This window comes from Mchenga conophoros, linkage group LG10 (assembly GCF_057382185.1).
Source record: "Mchenga conophoros isolate Kocher_MC1m ecotype Shallow Benthic linkage group LG10, M_conophoros_male_GT1.1, whole genome shotgun sequence".
NCBI lineage: Eukaryota > Metazoa > Chordata > Actinopteri > Cichliformes > Cichlidae > Mchenga > Mchenga conophoros.
In genome coordinates this window covers 21538873-21555164 of record NC_140535.1, presented here as the reverse complement: position 1 = coordinate 21555164, position 16292 = coordinate 21538873, and the positions used below count along the sequence as shown (strand labels likewise).

At 38.3% G+C, this 16292-nt stretch overlaps 3 protein-coding genes across 6 annotated transcripts; 2 read left to right on the top strand and 1 right to left on the bottom strand.

Moving 5' to 3' along the window:
• Window positions 1-5875: 5875 nt before the first annotated feature.
• LOC146565871 (claudin-4-like) lies at window positions 5876-6993 on the top strand. Its single transcript, XM_085289305.1, has one exon. The coding sequence runs from the start codon at window positions 5989-5991 to the stop codon at window positions 6619-6621; it is 633 nt and encodes a 210-aa protein (XP_085145431.1). The 5' UTR covers window positions 5876-5988; the 3' UTR covers window positions 6622-6993.
• Window positions 6994-9025: 2032 nt separating this feature from the next.
• Window positions 9026-10874, top strand: LOC146565870 (claudin-4-like). The gene has a single exon (XM_085289294.1). It carries the CDS (start codon window positions 9284-9286, stop codon window positions 10259-10261), a length of 978 nt encoding a protein of 325 aa, XP_085145420.1. The 5' UTR covers window positions 9026-9283; the 3' UTR covers window positions 10262-10874.
• Window positions 10875-12957: 2083 nt separating this feature from the next.
• mettl27 (methyltransferase like 27) lies at window positions 12958-16288 on the bottom strand. 4 transcript variants are annotated; one of them, XM_085289299.1, is made up of 6 exons: window positions 15923-16288; window positions 15386-15519; window positions 14764-14892; window positions 14395-14530; window positions 13520-13615; window positions 12958-13406 (listed from the first exon to the last, which is right to left on the bottom strand). In XM_085289299.1, the coding sequence occupies exons 2-6, from the start codon at window positions 15503-15505 to the stop codon at window positions 13204-13206; spliced, it is 684 nt and encodes a 227-aa protein (XP_085145425.1). In that variant the 5' UTR covers window positions 15506-15519; window positions 15923-16288; the 3' UTR covers window positions 12958-13203. The 4 variants fall into 4 exon arrangements, with proteins under 4 accessions (XP_085145425.1, XP_085145424.1, XP_085145423.1 ...); XM_085289298.1 differs by having other exon boundaries at window positions 15386-15516; XM_085289297.1 differs by having other exon boundaries at window positions 15968-16288.
• Window positions 16289-16292: the final 4 nt, after the last annotated feature.

Genomic DNA, 16292 nt, shown 5'->3' with positions numbered 1-16292 from the left:
AGTTTGCTGACGACACCGTCGTGGTGGGCCTGATCTCTGATAACAACGAGACGGCCTACCTGAAGGAGATTAGGAATCTGGAGAACTGGTGCCAGAGGAACAACCTCCTTCTAAACGTCAGTAAGACAAAGGAGCTGATAGTGGACTTCAGCACTAAGCAGGAGAGGAACTACCAGACCCCCGTCATCAACGAATGCCCAGTGGAGAGAGTGGACAGCTTCAAATACCTCGGAGTTCACATCACGCAGGACCTGTCATGGTCCTGTCACATCAACTCCGTGGTGAAAAAGGCCCGTCAGCGTCTCTACCACCTCAGACGCTTGAGAGACTTCCAACTGCCCTCCAAGGTGCTCAGGAACTTTTACTCGTGCACCATAGAGAGCATCCTGACGGGAAACATCTTACCCTGGTTTGGGAACAGCACCATGCAGGACAGACGAGCTCTACAGAGGGTTGTGCGGTCAGCTGAGCGCACCATCCGCTCCAAGCTCCCTGACCTGCACTCAATCTACAGCAGGCGGTGCTGGACTAAGGCCAGGAAGATCGTGAAGGACCTCAGCCATCCCAACAACAGACTGTTCTCTCTGTTGAGGTCAGGAAAGCGATTCCGCTCCCTGAAGACCAACACAGAGAGACTGAGGAGGAGCTTCTTCCCGAAGGCGATACGGTCTCTCAATCACAATCACACCACCACACAGTACTGACCCACACATATAGTTCTTACACACACACTGGACATTCTGGACATTGTTTTCACTTCATCACTTAAATCACTGCTGCTATTATTGTGTATATGCTGCTGTTATTGTGTATATATTTATTTATACTTCTTGTGTATTTTGTTCATACATTCTTATATAGTTCTATATTGTGTATTGTGTATTTTGTTGTACAGTTATTTTATTTTCAATTTAATTTATATATTTTATCTTATTCTTTCCCAGTGTGTTGTACAGTTATTTCATTTTTAACCTTAATTTATATTCTATTCCTTCCTAGTTAAATTTACCCTTTTTAATTTTTCATATTTATTTCCTATCTTATTCATAGCCTTTTCCTTTTTTGTTTTCTTTAGGTCACGAGCAGTTGTCCAAGCATTTCACTACATATCGTACTGTGTATGACTGTGTACGTGACAAATAAAATTTGAATTTGAATTTGATTTAAAAATCCTGCAACTATTCCTAAAGTCCCTCTCATTACTTTCATGCTCCCATTATAACCTGTGTCTAACAAGCTTTTGATCTTCTTTGCAATGTAAACAACTAGGTGTCTTTGTGCTCTGTTCTTCTCCTTTCTCTGGTTGGTTCCATTCGTTCTCGGGCTTCCAGGATTCTCGCGACCCCTGTGGTCGCTGTGGTCATGAAATTTTCACCTGTAAAGGATAGAAAACAAAAAGCCTCTCTCTGCTACACAACCCGCTAATCTACTGTGTTCATCTAATGTTCCTTTTATCATTCAAAGTTGTTTCACCATATCATGTTCTGGGCTCTAGTCTTTATATTACCCTTACTTAATCTTTATTTACTTAATCTCAATGCTCTTTATGTGTGTGCGCAACACTTTTAATTTTATTAAACACACCCAGGGTAAGATATAAGATATAAGCATAAAAACAGACAGAGATCTTCTCCTAACAGCTCAATTCAGAATGGTTTGAGAGATCAAACTGTAAAAATTTTAAGCCAAAGCCTGGCCTGTTTCTCATCCCAATTCTGTTAATCTATCCTTTTGCCGCTGTACCCATGTGTTTAGGTTGAGAAGAGTCCACCTGTATTGACACACTAAAACATGTAATTAATATCATTTTATTACTTTTTCTTAAGACATTCAGTCTCTAATTCCTCTGTTTTCATGTTGCAACGTCTCTCACCAGCTCACAAGCTATATTCAGACTTGCTGTTTGACGCACACACACACACTCTCTTCTCTCAGACTCTTTTTCCCGCACTCTGCTATGAACCTACGTAGTGTTATTATTACTTATTTATTATTTTGTACAAATCACACAGAATCACTCAAATCCAGTACTCACAACATTCACACACTTAGAATCACTCAAAATACGCTTTCCTAAGAGTATTTTATCAAACATGCTTTTTAGAATCAGAAAGAGGAAGTAGACCGCACCCAGTTAAGTGCGTATGTCCTCTTAAAAGAGAAGAGAAATAAACTCATATGGGACAATTCTCCCCATCTTAGACAAAATGTGACCTTAAATGTCTTTTTCTAAGTCATGTTCTTCTCTATATACAACTCTTGGCCTCCAGGGCATAAAACTTTGAACATAATCTTTTACTTTACCAGAACTAGACCTAATCTAAATCCTGTCTCATTCACTGCTGAAGTTCTAGTTCAATGAACACCTGTGTCACAGTTTAAAATTAAAAGAGGAAGTAACTCACACCCAAGAACTGTGTGTGTAACCTTTGGTCTTATAACTCTGATATAAGTCCACACAGTGCGCCGACTACGGAGAACCTGCAAGTTCGGGGTTTTTTTTAAATTCTCTGCACACTTGAAAACTGTTTCTGTCATTTATCTGCCCAAGAACTTCATCAAATGGACCTCAACGGGTCCAGTAATCTTCAGCACATATCACTGCTGCCAGTGATGATTTAAAAACAGTTTCTTGTCTCAGTGCACCCAGCATTAACTTATCAGATGGACCGCAGCCGATCCATCAATATCAACACAATTGTGTATCCTCATGTACACAACTGATTCTTCACTTGTGTCACAGCACATCTAGTAATATCTTCAGAATTACTTCAACATGGTAAACATTGATTTTCCTTTAAAATCAATTCCTTCAAATTTAATTTACCATTAAAACTCAAGACCACAACTGACTCGATTCTCTAAAATCCTGAGTCAGTTAAACACATTGCTCAACTCAAGGTGTCTTTTTCTCGGACTTCCTCGTCCGAGCTCACTCTTTTTACCCCGGCATCTCCACCAGAATGTTACGAGATCTTCCACTCTTACTTGGTGAAAGAAGGTAACTTCGTAAGTTCTCTCCACTGTCTCACAGTAGCAAACAACCTGCGCCTTCAGAAGATCCCCTTCCCACTGTAATTCAATTTTCATAGACCCAAAAGTAAGCATATTATTTCCCTAGTCAAAAGTGAAACCGTTCCTCACACAGTAATTCATAATCCAACCTTAAAATGAAACCAAAACCCTTCGTGTTTTGAAACTAAAAAGAGGAAGGAACAGCGCCCAATTTTTAACTGCACATGTTGTTACTCAGCAACAACACACACACAGACCCAGTGCAATTCTTCCTGGATCATTTATCAACATCCAAACCAACACAGTCCGCATTGATTATTCTTCTGGACCTCAGCAGATCCACCAAAATTCATGTAAGTATATCAACCATTCACCGATTTATTTCTTTTCCTCAGACCACGCCAGATCTGTTATTTTTTATTTTTTTATTGACATTTTTGGAATCACTATATAATACCATCAACTTCAGCTATCTGTCAGTACATATATTTTTTCTTTTTTGTCTATATTTAAACAACTGAAATATCCATACAATAAGAATGAAAGAAGAAGAAGAAAAGAAAAAGAAGCAAAACAGGAAACAACAAACAAATAAATAAAAAATACATAAGGAAAAAGAAAAAGGAAAGAAAAGTAAATAAATAAATGTAGGGAGTGCGTTTTTGTTTCCATTAATGTAACTAATATTTCCTCTAGTCTTCTAGTAGTTAACAAAGTCAAAATCTAAAGCAAAAGCAAAAACTGGCCTGCGTTTTTTCCATTTCTTCCATCGTGATACAAACAGGTCCCTCTTGTAGTTCACATCTGCTGTCATTTTCTGCATTCTGTAAATGTCCATTGTGATGTTCATCCACATGTTCATAGTTGGGTTAATATCAACAACGCTGCACACTCAGAATTGTACAGCTGATTCTTCCCTTCAGACTGCACTGGATCTGTTACTTCAGCACAATAAACACTGATTTTCCTTCAAAATCAGTTTACCAAGAGCCACAAAACCATTTCTGACTCGATTTTCTGAAATTCTGTGTCACTTAAACATCCTGACAGAACCAGGTGTTTTCTGTCGGGCTTCCTCGTCCAAAATTACTCTTTTTACTCACAAATAAGTGTATCTTAAAATGATCTTCTGATCCTGAGGCCACAAATCTCAGCAGCGACACCTGAGTAAAATCTTAGTAAACGTCTTTACAAAGGGGGAAGTTCTTCAACTCCATGACTAACGCTTGTTGAACCATAAACTGACCAATAACTCTTATATTCTCTTATTCTTTAATCACACATTGGTCTCTTTTCTCTCTTATTTCCTCATAACATCTCATGTTACTTTTATCTCAGTACTGTCTTTTTCTCAAAGTTTCATTATTCTTACGTCAAAGCTTTTCATTACTTCAAAATTTTACTTTATTCTCAAGAATTCAGTTTTACCACTACTGAGCCAATTTGATAGTTAAGATCACCTACTCAGCGACCAGATAATTTATAATTCAGCCCATTTGCACAAATTTGCTTATTTAACAGGTTTGTGCCTACCTTTAAATCTTTTTAGACTGGTCTCCTGTTCGCCTCATATCAGATCCAACCTTCGGCCACATTTGTTCTCTCTGTTGCATGACGAACCGAGCGGAAACACCAAATATTAACCCAGATTCTTTTGTCCCCATGATAGAACAGAGAAAACTGACTCATAGTGTGTTAAAACATTTATATTTCTTTTTATTCAATCATCTTCCGGAAGAGAGACCCCTGCACAGCTCAAACGCCAGTTGCAAGAGCTCTAACATTTTTAGCTCAACATTTGTCTTATATGGTATTATTTCTGTACTTCAGACGTGACACACGTCACACACTGTTTCAAACATTGCTTATATGGAAAGTTTCTCTTTTCTGTGTCTTTATCTATTAATATGCCTGTGCACTAAAACTTCCTGTTTTTTAGTCTGGGTGAGCACTTTGTGAGTCAATAGTGGCCTTGCTCCACAAGCCTTCATTATTAAAGTACATAAAACAATATAATAGGAAAATAAGGATACTAAGGATATTGATTTCATGACAAAATATTATATTATAAATGTATTAAGAAAAAAAAGAAAAGAATGAAATGGCATTCAAACCATCTATTTTTCCTTACTAATTAGCAAGTCTATTTTTCATACAATTCCATAAAGGGAAATCAAAAGCTTCTAATTTTCTTTCCACAAATGTAGATTTGGTACTGTATGACATTTGTTTTTTGGGGGTGTTTTGGGTCCTCCAACCTAAGGAGGTCAGGACCTTGTATGGCAACCCTAAGGGATTCGGCTGTAAGTGTGTGTGATTCATAGATACACTTTAAAGCACTCTTTAAAGCACAGCTGAGCTCGATAAATGCAATTTTTCATCTCACTCAGTCACAAGAACAGACAGTTTCAGTGTAGAAACACCTACATCTATTGACATCTATTAACCTATGAGCTACAGGTATCGGTTGACAATGAGCTCACTCTGAAAGTCATGTGCATCATTTTTCTAGCATTGTTCATTTGGTAAATCCCTGTTTGGTATTTAGTATCACCCAAGTGAATAGTGTTCTCATAAATATGCCAGTTCAAAATATTCATTTTATTGTTTCACAGAAAATAATAAATTGATGACATTGGTGGCAGTCTGTATTTCTGTGTAACTCGTTTTGGTGTTTTTTGGTGTTTTTTTCCCATTATATTGGCCTTTGTTATGCACATGAAACTGCTATCTTTTCTACAAGTGTTGAAAAAAGCTGGTTGGGTGACATTTCTTCACAAACCTGTTTGACCTTGCATACAGCACTAGAAAAACACCTCCTCTGTCACCTCCTTTAAAATTTTAACCACTGAGCAAGGAACTCACAGTCAGCTTCTTCTCTGAGTGATCAGCTGAAACAACTACCTGCTGAACTTTTGTTTCACACACAAAGCTCTCAAGGACGCTCAATCTTTTTTCTTTGACAGGATCAACATGGTTGCTGGTTGTGGACAGCTTGTTGGTTTATTTTTGGGAGTCATCGGCTTTCTTGGGTCGATCATCACCTGTGGACTCCCACAATGGCGAGTCACCGCTTTCATTGGTGCCAACATCGTCACTTCTCAGGTCATCTGGGAGGGTCTGTGGATGAACTGTGTGACCCAGAGTACAGGCCAGATGCAGTGCAAGGTCTATGATTCTATGCTAGAATTAGCTCAAGACCTGCAGGCTGCCAGAGCACTCACTGTCATCGCCATCATCGCTGGAGTTTTTGGGATTCTGCTTGCGGTGGTTGGAGGCAAGTGCACAAATTTTGTCGAAGACGAAGTGCAAAAGAGCAGAGTGGCAGTAGCTGCTGGAATTGTCTTCATCATTGCCGGCCTCTTGGTGCTTATTCCAGTCTGCTGGACCGCTAACACCGTCATTCGTGATTTCTACAACCCTACCCTGATTGCTGCACAGAAGAGAGAGCTGGGAGCATCTCTGTACATCGGCTGGGGAACTGCAGGGGTTCTGATCCTGGGAGGGGGCCTGCTCTGTAGCTCTTGTCCCCCCAACAATGCCACTGATTATGACGTTAGGTACTCCAAGGCTCGCTCTATTGATAGTCATAAGGAATATGTTTAGATAGCGAGCATTCTGCTGGATATCTTAAAGAGTCCACCTTTTAGAATTACAATGTCTGTGATTAAAATAAGTCGAAATGTTTAGAGTGAGACTGTGTAACTTAAGCTTTTTTTCTTCAAAATATACACACATACAGTATTTTCAGCCTGTTTTTGAATATATCTGTTGTTTTTATGTTTTCTACCACCAGAGATTTTTTTACATTTTTATTTTCTGTTCTTTTTTATATCAATATGGGATACTTTCTTTCAGGGTTATGTCTGAAATCTGATGCTTGTTTAATTAAAACCATTGTAAATCCGTATTAACACCCTTGTAACTCTAGACCTCATTTTTTGACTGCTTTCTCTGTTAAACTAGTGGAATACTGATGGATACATATATATATATATATATATATATATATATATATATATATATATACATATATATATGTATTATGGATGACTGTATGTCAATAAAATTGTATTAAATGTGCATGTGACATTGCTTGTGTTTTTTTTTTTTTAATTTCATCATAAGATGAGTCACACTAGTGACAAACAGTAAAGAAATTAAAACAGAAGATCTGGTTTTGCGAGTGTCCTTGAAAGAATCTTTACAAACTGGTTTTGGGACATTTCCTTCTCATCAAAGAGCCTGAAAAACAGACACTGGATGCTAGCATTTATGTAATGCTATTTAGTATGTGTTCATTTCTTTATTTAGTTTTGTGGATTTCTGAATTAAACACCAAAATCAGGATAAAAAATATTCTTAAATACAGCACTGAAAACTTGGCTCTTTGTATCTGATGTTAAAAAACATAAAAAAAAAAAATGTGTAGCATTTTTAGTGAACGCACATTAAACCAGTGTTTCAGTTCCTTTAAAATCCTTATTGTCTCAGACAGTAGATATAAAGTTGAGCTAATTATACATAGGAAGAGACTTTATTTAGTCCCACACGAAGGAAATTTCCTTGTTACAGTAGCACAAGGGACAGAAAGAAAAAGTGAATTAAAAATATACTAGAATTTTTTTTTTTAATTTGCAAATTTGCAAAAACTACTATACTATGTAGATATGTAGTATATACAGTAACATATACCCCAATTTTTTATATGTACATAATGTGCAGTGGGACCGATAGTAATACACATGTAATACACTTAAAAAGTACGTATCCTGTGTGGGTATTGTGCGCTCTGTTGAAGCACCTGTGATAGCTCTTCATCTTACACCACGGTAGTAACAATCTACTGCTGAAGGAGCTGCACAGGGACTCCACAGTTGTATGCAGGGGGTGAAAGGTGTTGTCCATAATGTACATTAGCTTGGGCATCATCAAGCTCTTACCCGCGTCCTCTATGATGTCTAGGGGACTGGCAAGGCCAGGACAGTTAGACTCAAAGAATGTTCAAATGTGTTTTCCTGAATCAGCTTAATCATTAAAACCGTGCATAGTTTCTGTTTCTGAGGAAACAAGGGGGGAAAAGTCATTCACAGTGGTACAAATTACAATACATGAGCTTATCTACACAAAATATCTCTGTTCAAATAGGTAAACCTTAAAAAGATTTCAAATTAAATGCACTGTGTTGTATCAGGCTTAACCATAAAATTAATTCCGAAAATAATTTATAGCCCCTGTAAAGTCTAACCTTTATAAGTCATAGAGATTAAAAATGATTTCGAGCTTGATAAAAAGGTTTCATTTTCTGCCACACAAGTTTACATAAGTGTGTGTTCTCTTGTGTGGTACGGGGGTTTTGCATATTTCGAACAGGTTTTTCTGCACTGTGTGCTATTCAAGTGAAACTTCTGTCCTGTCCTCTCCCAGGAAACTTTCCACCCTCCTTCTGTTTCACATACTCTGCATGCGCACATTATTCAAATACATTAGCTGCGTGAAGAGGCCTCTGACCTAACACATGTATTAAGTTCTTAATCAAATTAAATCACCTGGTAATCAAATGCAACATTTTCGCAGAGGTATTGTATGTGACAGATTAACATCAGAACAGACCATTGGTAGGCGTTGGTTTATACCTGTCTCTTCTGCCTACTTCATAGCTGTTGTTTACAAAATGTTCTCATGAGGCAAAGATAATGAGCGAGGGTGATGTCATTGCCTATTCATTTTCTTTCTCTCTCTCTCTCTCTCTCTCTCTGTCAACTTCCAGTCCTTTATTTTTTCTACAGAGTAGGTGTGGCACTGTCTACACCTGTTCAGTACCACATAGGCATCTGCTCAGGTGACAAAAAAGAACGAATGCTCTCAGGTGCTTAAGTAAAAAGTAAAGAAGGAAGAGGCAGAAAGGCATGGTACAAAAGGGGAGGGACATATGCTGTAAACAAATGAAGTGAGGCTTAAGTAAGACACGCCTCGATCCCAGTAGCAAAAAACTGTAGGCAGGACAACAACTGCAACAGACTAGGCTCTCCTGACATACATAGTTTACAACACTGCAACAGTAGCAAGAAAAAGTACGCACAGTACGCACATGTTGAGAAGGACTGACAAAGAAACACTCACAGAAAGATACAAGAGAAGAGCAACCAGAGGAAAAGACAAGCAAATGCAAAAGAGACTCAGCAGAAATCAAGAAACGCAGCAAGTCACCTTTTAAAACTCTGCAAGGATTTTACAAAAAAGATTTTTTTTTCTCCAGACCTACATTATGGCCTCGATGGGGATGCAGATGTTTGCTAGTGGCCTCTGCCTCCTCGGTTGGGCAGGGGTCATTGTCATCTGCTTACTGCCAATGTGGAGGGTCTCGTCCTTTGTGGGCACCTCCATCGTCACCTCCCAGATTTTCTGGGAGGGTATTTGGATGGCCTGCGTGGTCCAAAGCACAGGTCAGATGCAGTGTAAACCTTACGAGTCCCTCCTTGCCCTCAGTGGTGACATGCAGGCTGCCAGAGCTCTCACTGTCATTTCAATCACTGTAGGTGCAGCAGGACTTATTATGGCCTTTGTTGGAGGAAAGTGCACCCGCTTCTTGGATGAAACTGGAAATGGGGCAAAGGGCAAGGTGGCTGTTGTGGCAGGAGCAATGTTGATGGCTGCAGGTCTGTTCTGTTTGATTCCTACATCTTGGGTGGCTGGGGCTTTAGTGAAGAACTTCTACAGTGCCTACAGTGATGCTCAGAAGAGGGAGATTGGTGCCTGTCTTTACATTGGCTGGGGAGCATCTGTTTTGCTTGTTCTGGGAGGCGGTTTATTCATCAGCTCCGCACGCCCCATAAAAGCCCATGACACAGAGAAGAGGACGTCTGTGCGTTACCAGGTGGTTCGCTCCTACAACGGGTCCAACCTGGGGGGTTCTCATCGCAGCAGGGCGCCATCAGCAAAGTCACTGCCTGTTGGAGTGGACTACCCCAGGCCTCATGGCTATGAGGGAGTGACTTCAAAGCCCCAGCAGTACCCAAGGCCTCCATCCTATCAGTATATGTCTGAGCAGGGCTCAAAAGAGGAGTCAGAGAAATCATGGGAACCTTCAACAAAGTCACAACTGAAAAAGGCAGACTCGACAAAATCGAAACACAGTGATGTACCATCTACAAAGTCTCAGCTGAAAGAAGCAGAAATGGACACCTTATCAGTTAAGAGTGACGGGGAAGATTTATCCTCAAATCCACCAAAGACATACTTATAATATAATTACATATAATTAAATATGTGTACTTATGTTGGCACAAAAGACAGTTTACTATACTGCTATTTATAAGTTGCCTTTTCTTTGTTTGTGAGTGTGTACTGACTTTATTTGGGTATAAATATACTCCATGATGCTTCCTTTTTAAAGGATGAGATAGAAAAGTTCAGGAGTACATTTATCAACATGCCAAAGAAATGTGTGAAGAATGCGACAAATTAACTTCTAACAAATTCCTATTTAAACTCTGTTACTGTAAATGTGAAACATTAATTTGCTACCAGATATATATATATATATTTTTTTTTTATGTTTACCTCAGACTTTTAAAGTTCTCGTTTAAAATGGGCAGCAGGGTTTTACCTTCGAGTAGACACATATTTTATTAGACACATACACATTATATATTATACATTAATTGAAAGCATTACATTATTGAATGCGCTCTTTGGTGAATATCTCTATGAAGAAATTCAATTATTGAAAATACAAAGTTTTGTTATTTTGTTATTTTAATGATCATGCCATTTGGCACAGTGAAATGTCATTGCACTATGTTGACTGATACTTTTGCATTTGCTGTTCAATAAATGACTGTGAGCTGATCTGAAAAGTATCCAGCTAATTTTTACATAATGTGAGGCACGAGGTGGAAAAGGGCCTTTTAGAATCCCCCTGGACTCTCAGTACTGTTCCTGGCAATTAAAAGCCACAGGACAAACTGGTTTGGCAGAAGGTAAAGTTACAGGCAGGTGTGCAGTGTTAAAAGAGGAAGCATTGTGTGTTTGTTGAGGATTCAACATTTAGTTTCAGTGAATCATGCTCGTATCATGTGATCATGCATGTTGTTTTAATTACTTAGTGATATTTTGAGCTGCCCAAAATGCAGTTCCTTAAATAGAAATATGCATCTGTCATGTTGTGTCATGTACAAAAGCTTTCTCTAAGGTTATGCCTGTTGCAAGCATGTCTTAAAGCATGTTTTAAGACCTGATATGACTTCACTTGTATAATCTACACTGTACTACAAAAGCATTGCACTACTCTACACATCACCAGATAAGCACCCATCCTCTTGCCTTCCCAGAGCTCTTCTTACTCCTCAGCTTCAGCTCACATGGTTTTGCATTGACGATCGTCATGGTGATTTCAGTAGGCCATGCAAATGTATCTATCTGGTGGTAACGGAAGGTAACCTGGTAACCTTTTTCTGCAGAAAGCAGGAAACATGATTAGGAGTGATCATATTTTGTATTACAGATTTTCCCTCAAGCAACATTTGCATGAAAGTGCTGAAAATTCAGTATGATTAAAACAAAAAACAAAAAGTGGCTAAACTGGATTTTACCAGGTCTGTTGGCATTGCACAGCTTTCTCATGACAGCAACAGAAATGTGACTAAAACTAAGAGCTCAAGAAATCTTAACCACATCACAAAATTCTGCAGAGGTGAAGGAAAGTGTGATTGAAAACAAGATAATCTACATATGTAAACTGACCTTAAATCAACTTTGCATCATGCAAAACCTGACAGCCAGCAGACAATTTCACAGCCTTGACATTGTCGAACAATTAAACATCCACACACCCAAGAGAAAGAGCAAAATTAGGACTTACTATTAGGGCAAAAGGTAGCAAATGACTTATATGTTATTTGCTTTTTATTCCAAAGATCTCTTCAGCTCATAATGCACTGCGATAAACCCAGAGAGAAATATGACCAATAACAAAATGGGTGACTGATAAGCAGTCATCCAGCCAGAGCCTACAGATGGATAGTGCACGCAGATAGTGCATGCAGAGCAGCACTGCTATATCAGAGACAAAGATGTGAAATTTTCTGCATAAATGGACCAGCAGGAATACTGAGTGACACTTTAAACGTGTTTTTTTTTTTTTTTTTTTTAAACATTTCATACACATTGCTGTTTTGTCCTTCACAAAATGCGGTATGGTTCGAGCTTGCTTACACTGCCACCTGTTGTCCTTTTCTTCGTCTCTGGCTCCCCCACCTTCTACCTGCCCCTTCTCTCTGTGTGTGATGGATGCCTGCATGTCTTTTTTTTTTTGCTCTATAGACAATTCATACACTCTAGGCTCACACTTACATTTTTATTGCATTCTTTTGTTTGTCTTTAGTCTAATACAATGTAACATTTGAAAAGAACATTTAAATATATTGTTAGTCCTTGGGTGAATGAAATTAAGTCTTTCTAGCTTTCTAGACTAAGAATCAGGTCTGAAGAATCCATGTTTTATCCTCCAGAGGAGGAGGATAAAAAAGAAAGGAGGAAAAGAGGAAAAAAAAGGTTTAGTTTAACTTTTTTTGTGATTTGTGTCCACTACTGGATGAATGGAATGGAACAGATGGATAGGCTGGGTCTCACAAGGATATGAACACTGGTTGTATGTCATTGGTAAAACATCTACACTTCATCTTGGTTGCTTAACATAAAATCCACTGTGGTGGTGTACAGAAGCATAATTGTCCAATTTCTCATCGACTTGATTAGTTTTAAAATTTAAAACAAATAGCAAATAAAGTTAATAAAGTTTTAAGCACAAAGGGGATAACCTAACATCTGAGCCAACTGAATCACTGAATTAGAAAATGTAACCTCATAAACTCACTTATTAGTGGATGGCAGATATTAATGCACAAGAGACACAGTTACAGACGCAAGTTATACAACCACTTATTTAGAAAATGGTTCATTTACTTTCAATAAGGAAAAACCTGTTACTCAGTTGCAAGATACTCATTTGGTTGAAAGCAGCTTTCCATCTTTGAGCCTACTTAATTCTGCAAATGCAAAAATCAAGCCTTCCTTTTTAATCTTACGTCAATTTTATCCAGTTTTTGTTTCTTCTCTAATAAGTCTATTTTGCACCTTTGCTGGTGTGATTTTAAACCACCATACACTTTTGTGATATATGTATAATTATAGTTTCTTGTAGAGATATACAGCGCCAGATATGTAGCCATCCTCGTGCTCCGACACAGCTCTCTCCCAGTTTTCCACCTCTGTGACCTCCACACAAGTCCAAAGCCCCTCGTTCTCCATCTGCCTGAGCTCAGAGTCAAGAAAGCCTTTGTACTCCAGATTGTCCTGGTTACTTCTGGTAGTCATGCAAATGTAGCCACCTGGTGGAAAGAGATGATAGTGCAGTAAGTGATGAGAGCTCATCTTCAGTAAAGTGATGGGAAACTGTAGGTGAGACAGCACTGGAACAACAACAACAAAAACATATTCACACCTGGTTTGGTGGACTTGCACAGATCTCTGACCACAGCAGGAGGGACATGACCAAAACTTAGTCCTCCAACAATCACAACCACATCAAACGAATCTACTGCAAAAGGTAGAAAAGGGGAATTAGTGCTTTAAGGATAAGGCTTGGACTTAAAACATGGGCATAATCTTTTAACATGAAAGCATGTCCTTATAAATGGTAAGTGGCCTGTATTTGTATAGCGCTTTACTTAGTCCCTATGGACCCCAAAGCGCTTTACACTACATTCAGTCATCCACCCATTCACACACATTTACACACTGGTGATGACAAGCTATATTGTAGCCACAGCTGCCCTGGGGCGCACTGACAGAAGCGAGGCTGCCGGACACTGGTGCCACTGGGCCCTCTGACCACCACCAGTAGGCAACGGGTGAAGTGTCTTGCCCAAGGACACAACGACCGAGACTGTCAGAGCCGGGGCTCGAACCGGCAACCTTCCGATTACAGGATGAACTGCCAACTCTTGAGCCAATTAAATTTATAATTTAACAACATATAAAAATTACCTTGAGCAGAAATAAGGACAATTTCCTAATATGAGTACAGAGAATGACAATGACATAGGAAAGCAATAACAGGTAAGTGTTGTATAAAATATAAAGATAAATAATATCATATGACAATAACAGTAATTCTTTTACTTTTTAAAATTATGATTTTAGATTTCATAACAATAAAAAAACGTGAAAACAATCACTTGAAATGCGATAATTTTAAAATAGCTCTGAAAAATAGAGACACACAAGCACTAATTAAAAGCATCTTACCTGAGAACCGAAAATTTAATTACACAGTAATTAATGACTTGGATAAAATAATAATAAAGCTTTAAATACCCCACTGGATAGGCAGTGGCTCCTCTCCCAGCATGATCTGCTTCAAATCCTGGTACAAACCGCTCTGTCTTGCCAACTCCAACATAGCTTTGCTTCCATCTACCCCCACAAACTTTCCAAATCCAAGTTTCTTCAACTGTGCAACATGTTTAGGTTGTTATCAGACACATAGTTATTAAGTTGTAGAATCAAGAAAGAAAAGGTCACTACATTATAAGAAATTTCTAGACATTTATTAAGACTGAAAAAGATCAAATATCAACAATGTTTTCAAAAAAGGATTTGTCAGATATTAAATTGCAAATCACTTCATTAAGACTGCAGATTTACAGTTTCTCCCTGAGGCCATGTGTTCTTTTTCTATTTTACCTGTGTGGCCACCAGTCCTGTACCACAGGCCACATCCAATACGACGGCACCTTCACGATCTCCACTGAAATGGGAAGAGATGCAGTTTGCTGCCAGAGTTGGTGCACGGTAATCCAGGACAGCCACATCCTACTCAAAAACATGAACAGTTACCCATTAATTATGTATGAAACACATACATAACATTGTTCCATCAGATAAATCCTATAGAACTGTAATTTGTACTCTTTTACTTTATATTACATATGTAACGATAAATTTCACAACATTGTATTTTCAGATGCATATTCTTCTTATAATAAAATTGCACTGTGCTAACAATTTCTTTTATTGACCTGGAAAAAAGTACCAATATTTTCACTATTATCCATTAGATATCCATCCAAAAGATTAGTACGTGTCAAACATTGCTAAAAAATTACAGTAGACTAAAGGTTATACCATACAAAACAACAGAGTGACAAATGTAACACTAGTGCCTAAAATTATAACAATACAGATAACATTTAAGCATGTAAACTACAAGGAACTAGAATAGAAAAACAAGCCATATAGGCAGTGATGTGGCTAATAATAAAAATCAGCAAGTATTAGTAAAATATAAAAGGTAAGGTTATCTCACCTGATCATAGTTCTCTGCCCAGGAGTTGTAAAAGGAGACCTTGTCCGTTGATGTTGTGTTTTTATGGGCTGATAGAATAACTGCTTTCACATTTTCAAATGTGTTAGCCACAGCTGACATTATATACACACCTGCTGAGAAGAAACAAACATAGTCAAGCAAAATCATTACAACCAGTAATGTAAGATAAAGTCTTAATATATAGGCAGCGTACATTCTTTGGTTCATTTTCTAGCAAATTTAACTTTTGGTTTTGAGATTTTAATTGCTCTGTCAGTCATCATAAATTTAATTTGTTCGTCTACTCAACAGATCTGTTGACTACTTTCACATTAGCCTAATTAAAGAGCAAAAATGAACAATTTTGGAAACTAAAACCAGCATACGTTTGTCTGAACAGACTGAATCATTAATCAATTAACACAACAGCTGCACATTATTATCATTATTTTTTATTGTATTATTATAACTTCTGCAATGTAGTAAATAACACGGGCTCTTTCGGCTTGCAGAAGACACAATCTGCTGCATACATACATATATGTATACGTGTCAAGATACAGAGACAGGGCGCCAGTTTACCAGCGGTCGTCTCCCTGGATCTTTCTTCTTTCTCCGTTCACACTCCAACAATAAAGACAGGATTACTGCTGCAAACTGAATCGGGGACACCGAGAGCCTGTGCAGCAACACCAGGAAGCAACCAATGACTGTATAAAAGGGCGGGCACGCTATTCCCTCAGTAAAGTCTTTCAGGTAAAGAGGCAGCTTTCTCTGCTCTTTTTCCGCCATAAAGAGGCGTTTACATTCTTTCAGATTATTTTCTTTCCTATACATTTTATTTTATAGTATGTGATCTTTGCTAGCTGCTGCATTCACGGCCACACACCACGCCTGGAACCAGTAT

Bases quoted from the DNA above. Each gene is read 5' to 3' on its own strand.
- LOC146565871 (XM_085289305.1), top strand. From the start codon at position 5,989: ATGGTTGCTGGTTGTGGACAGCTTGTTGGTTTATTTTTGGGAGTCATC.
- mettl27 (XM_085289299.1), bottom strand. From the start codon at position 15,505: ATGTCAGCTGTGGCTAACACATTTGAAAATGTGAAAGCAGTTATTCTA. The intron at 14,893-15,385 runs GTGAGATAACCT...GTTTTTGAGTAG, and splicing joins GGGCAGAGAACTATGATCAG to GATGTGGCTGTCCTGGATTA. The intron at 13,407-13,519 runs GTGTGAATATGT...TCTTTCCACCAG, and splicing joins GTGCAAGTCCACCAAACCAG to GTGGCTACATTTGCATGACT.
- LOC146565870 (XM_085289294.1), top strand. From the start codon at position 9,284: ATGGCCTCGATGGGGATGCAGATGTTTGCTAGTGGCCTCTGCCTCCTC.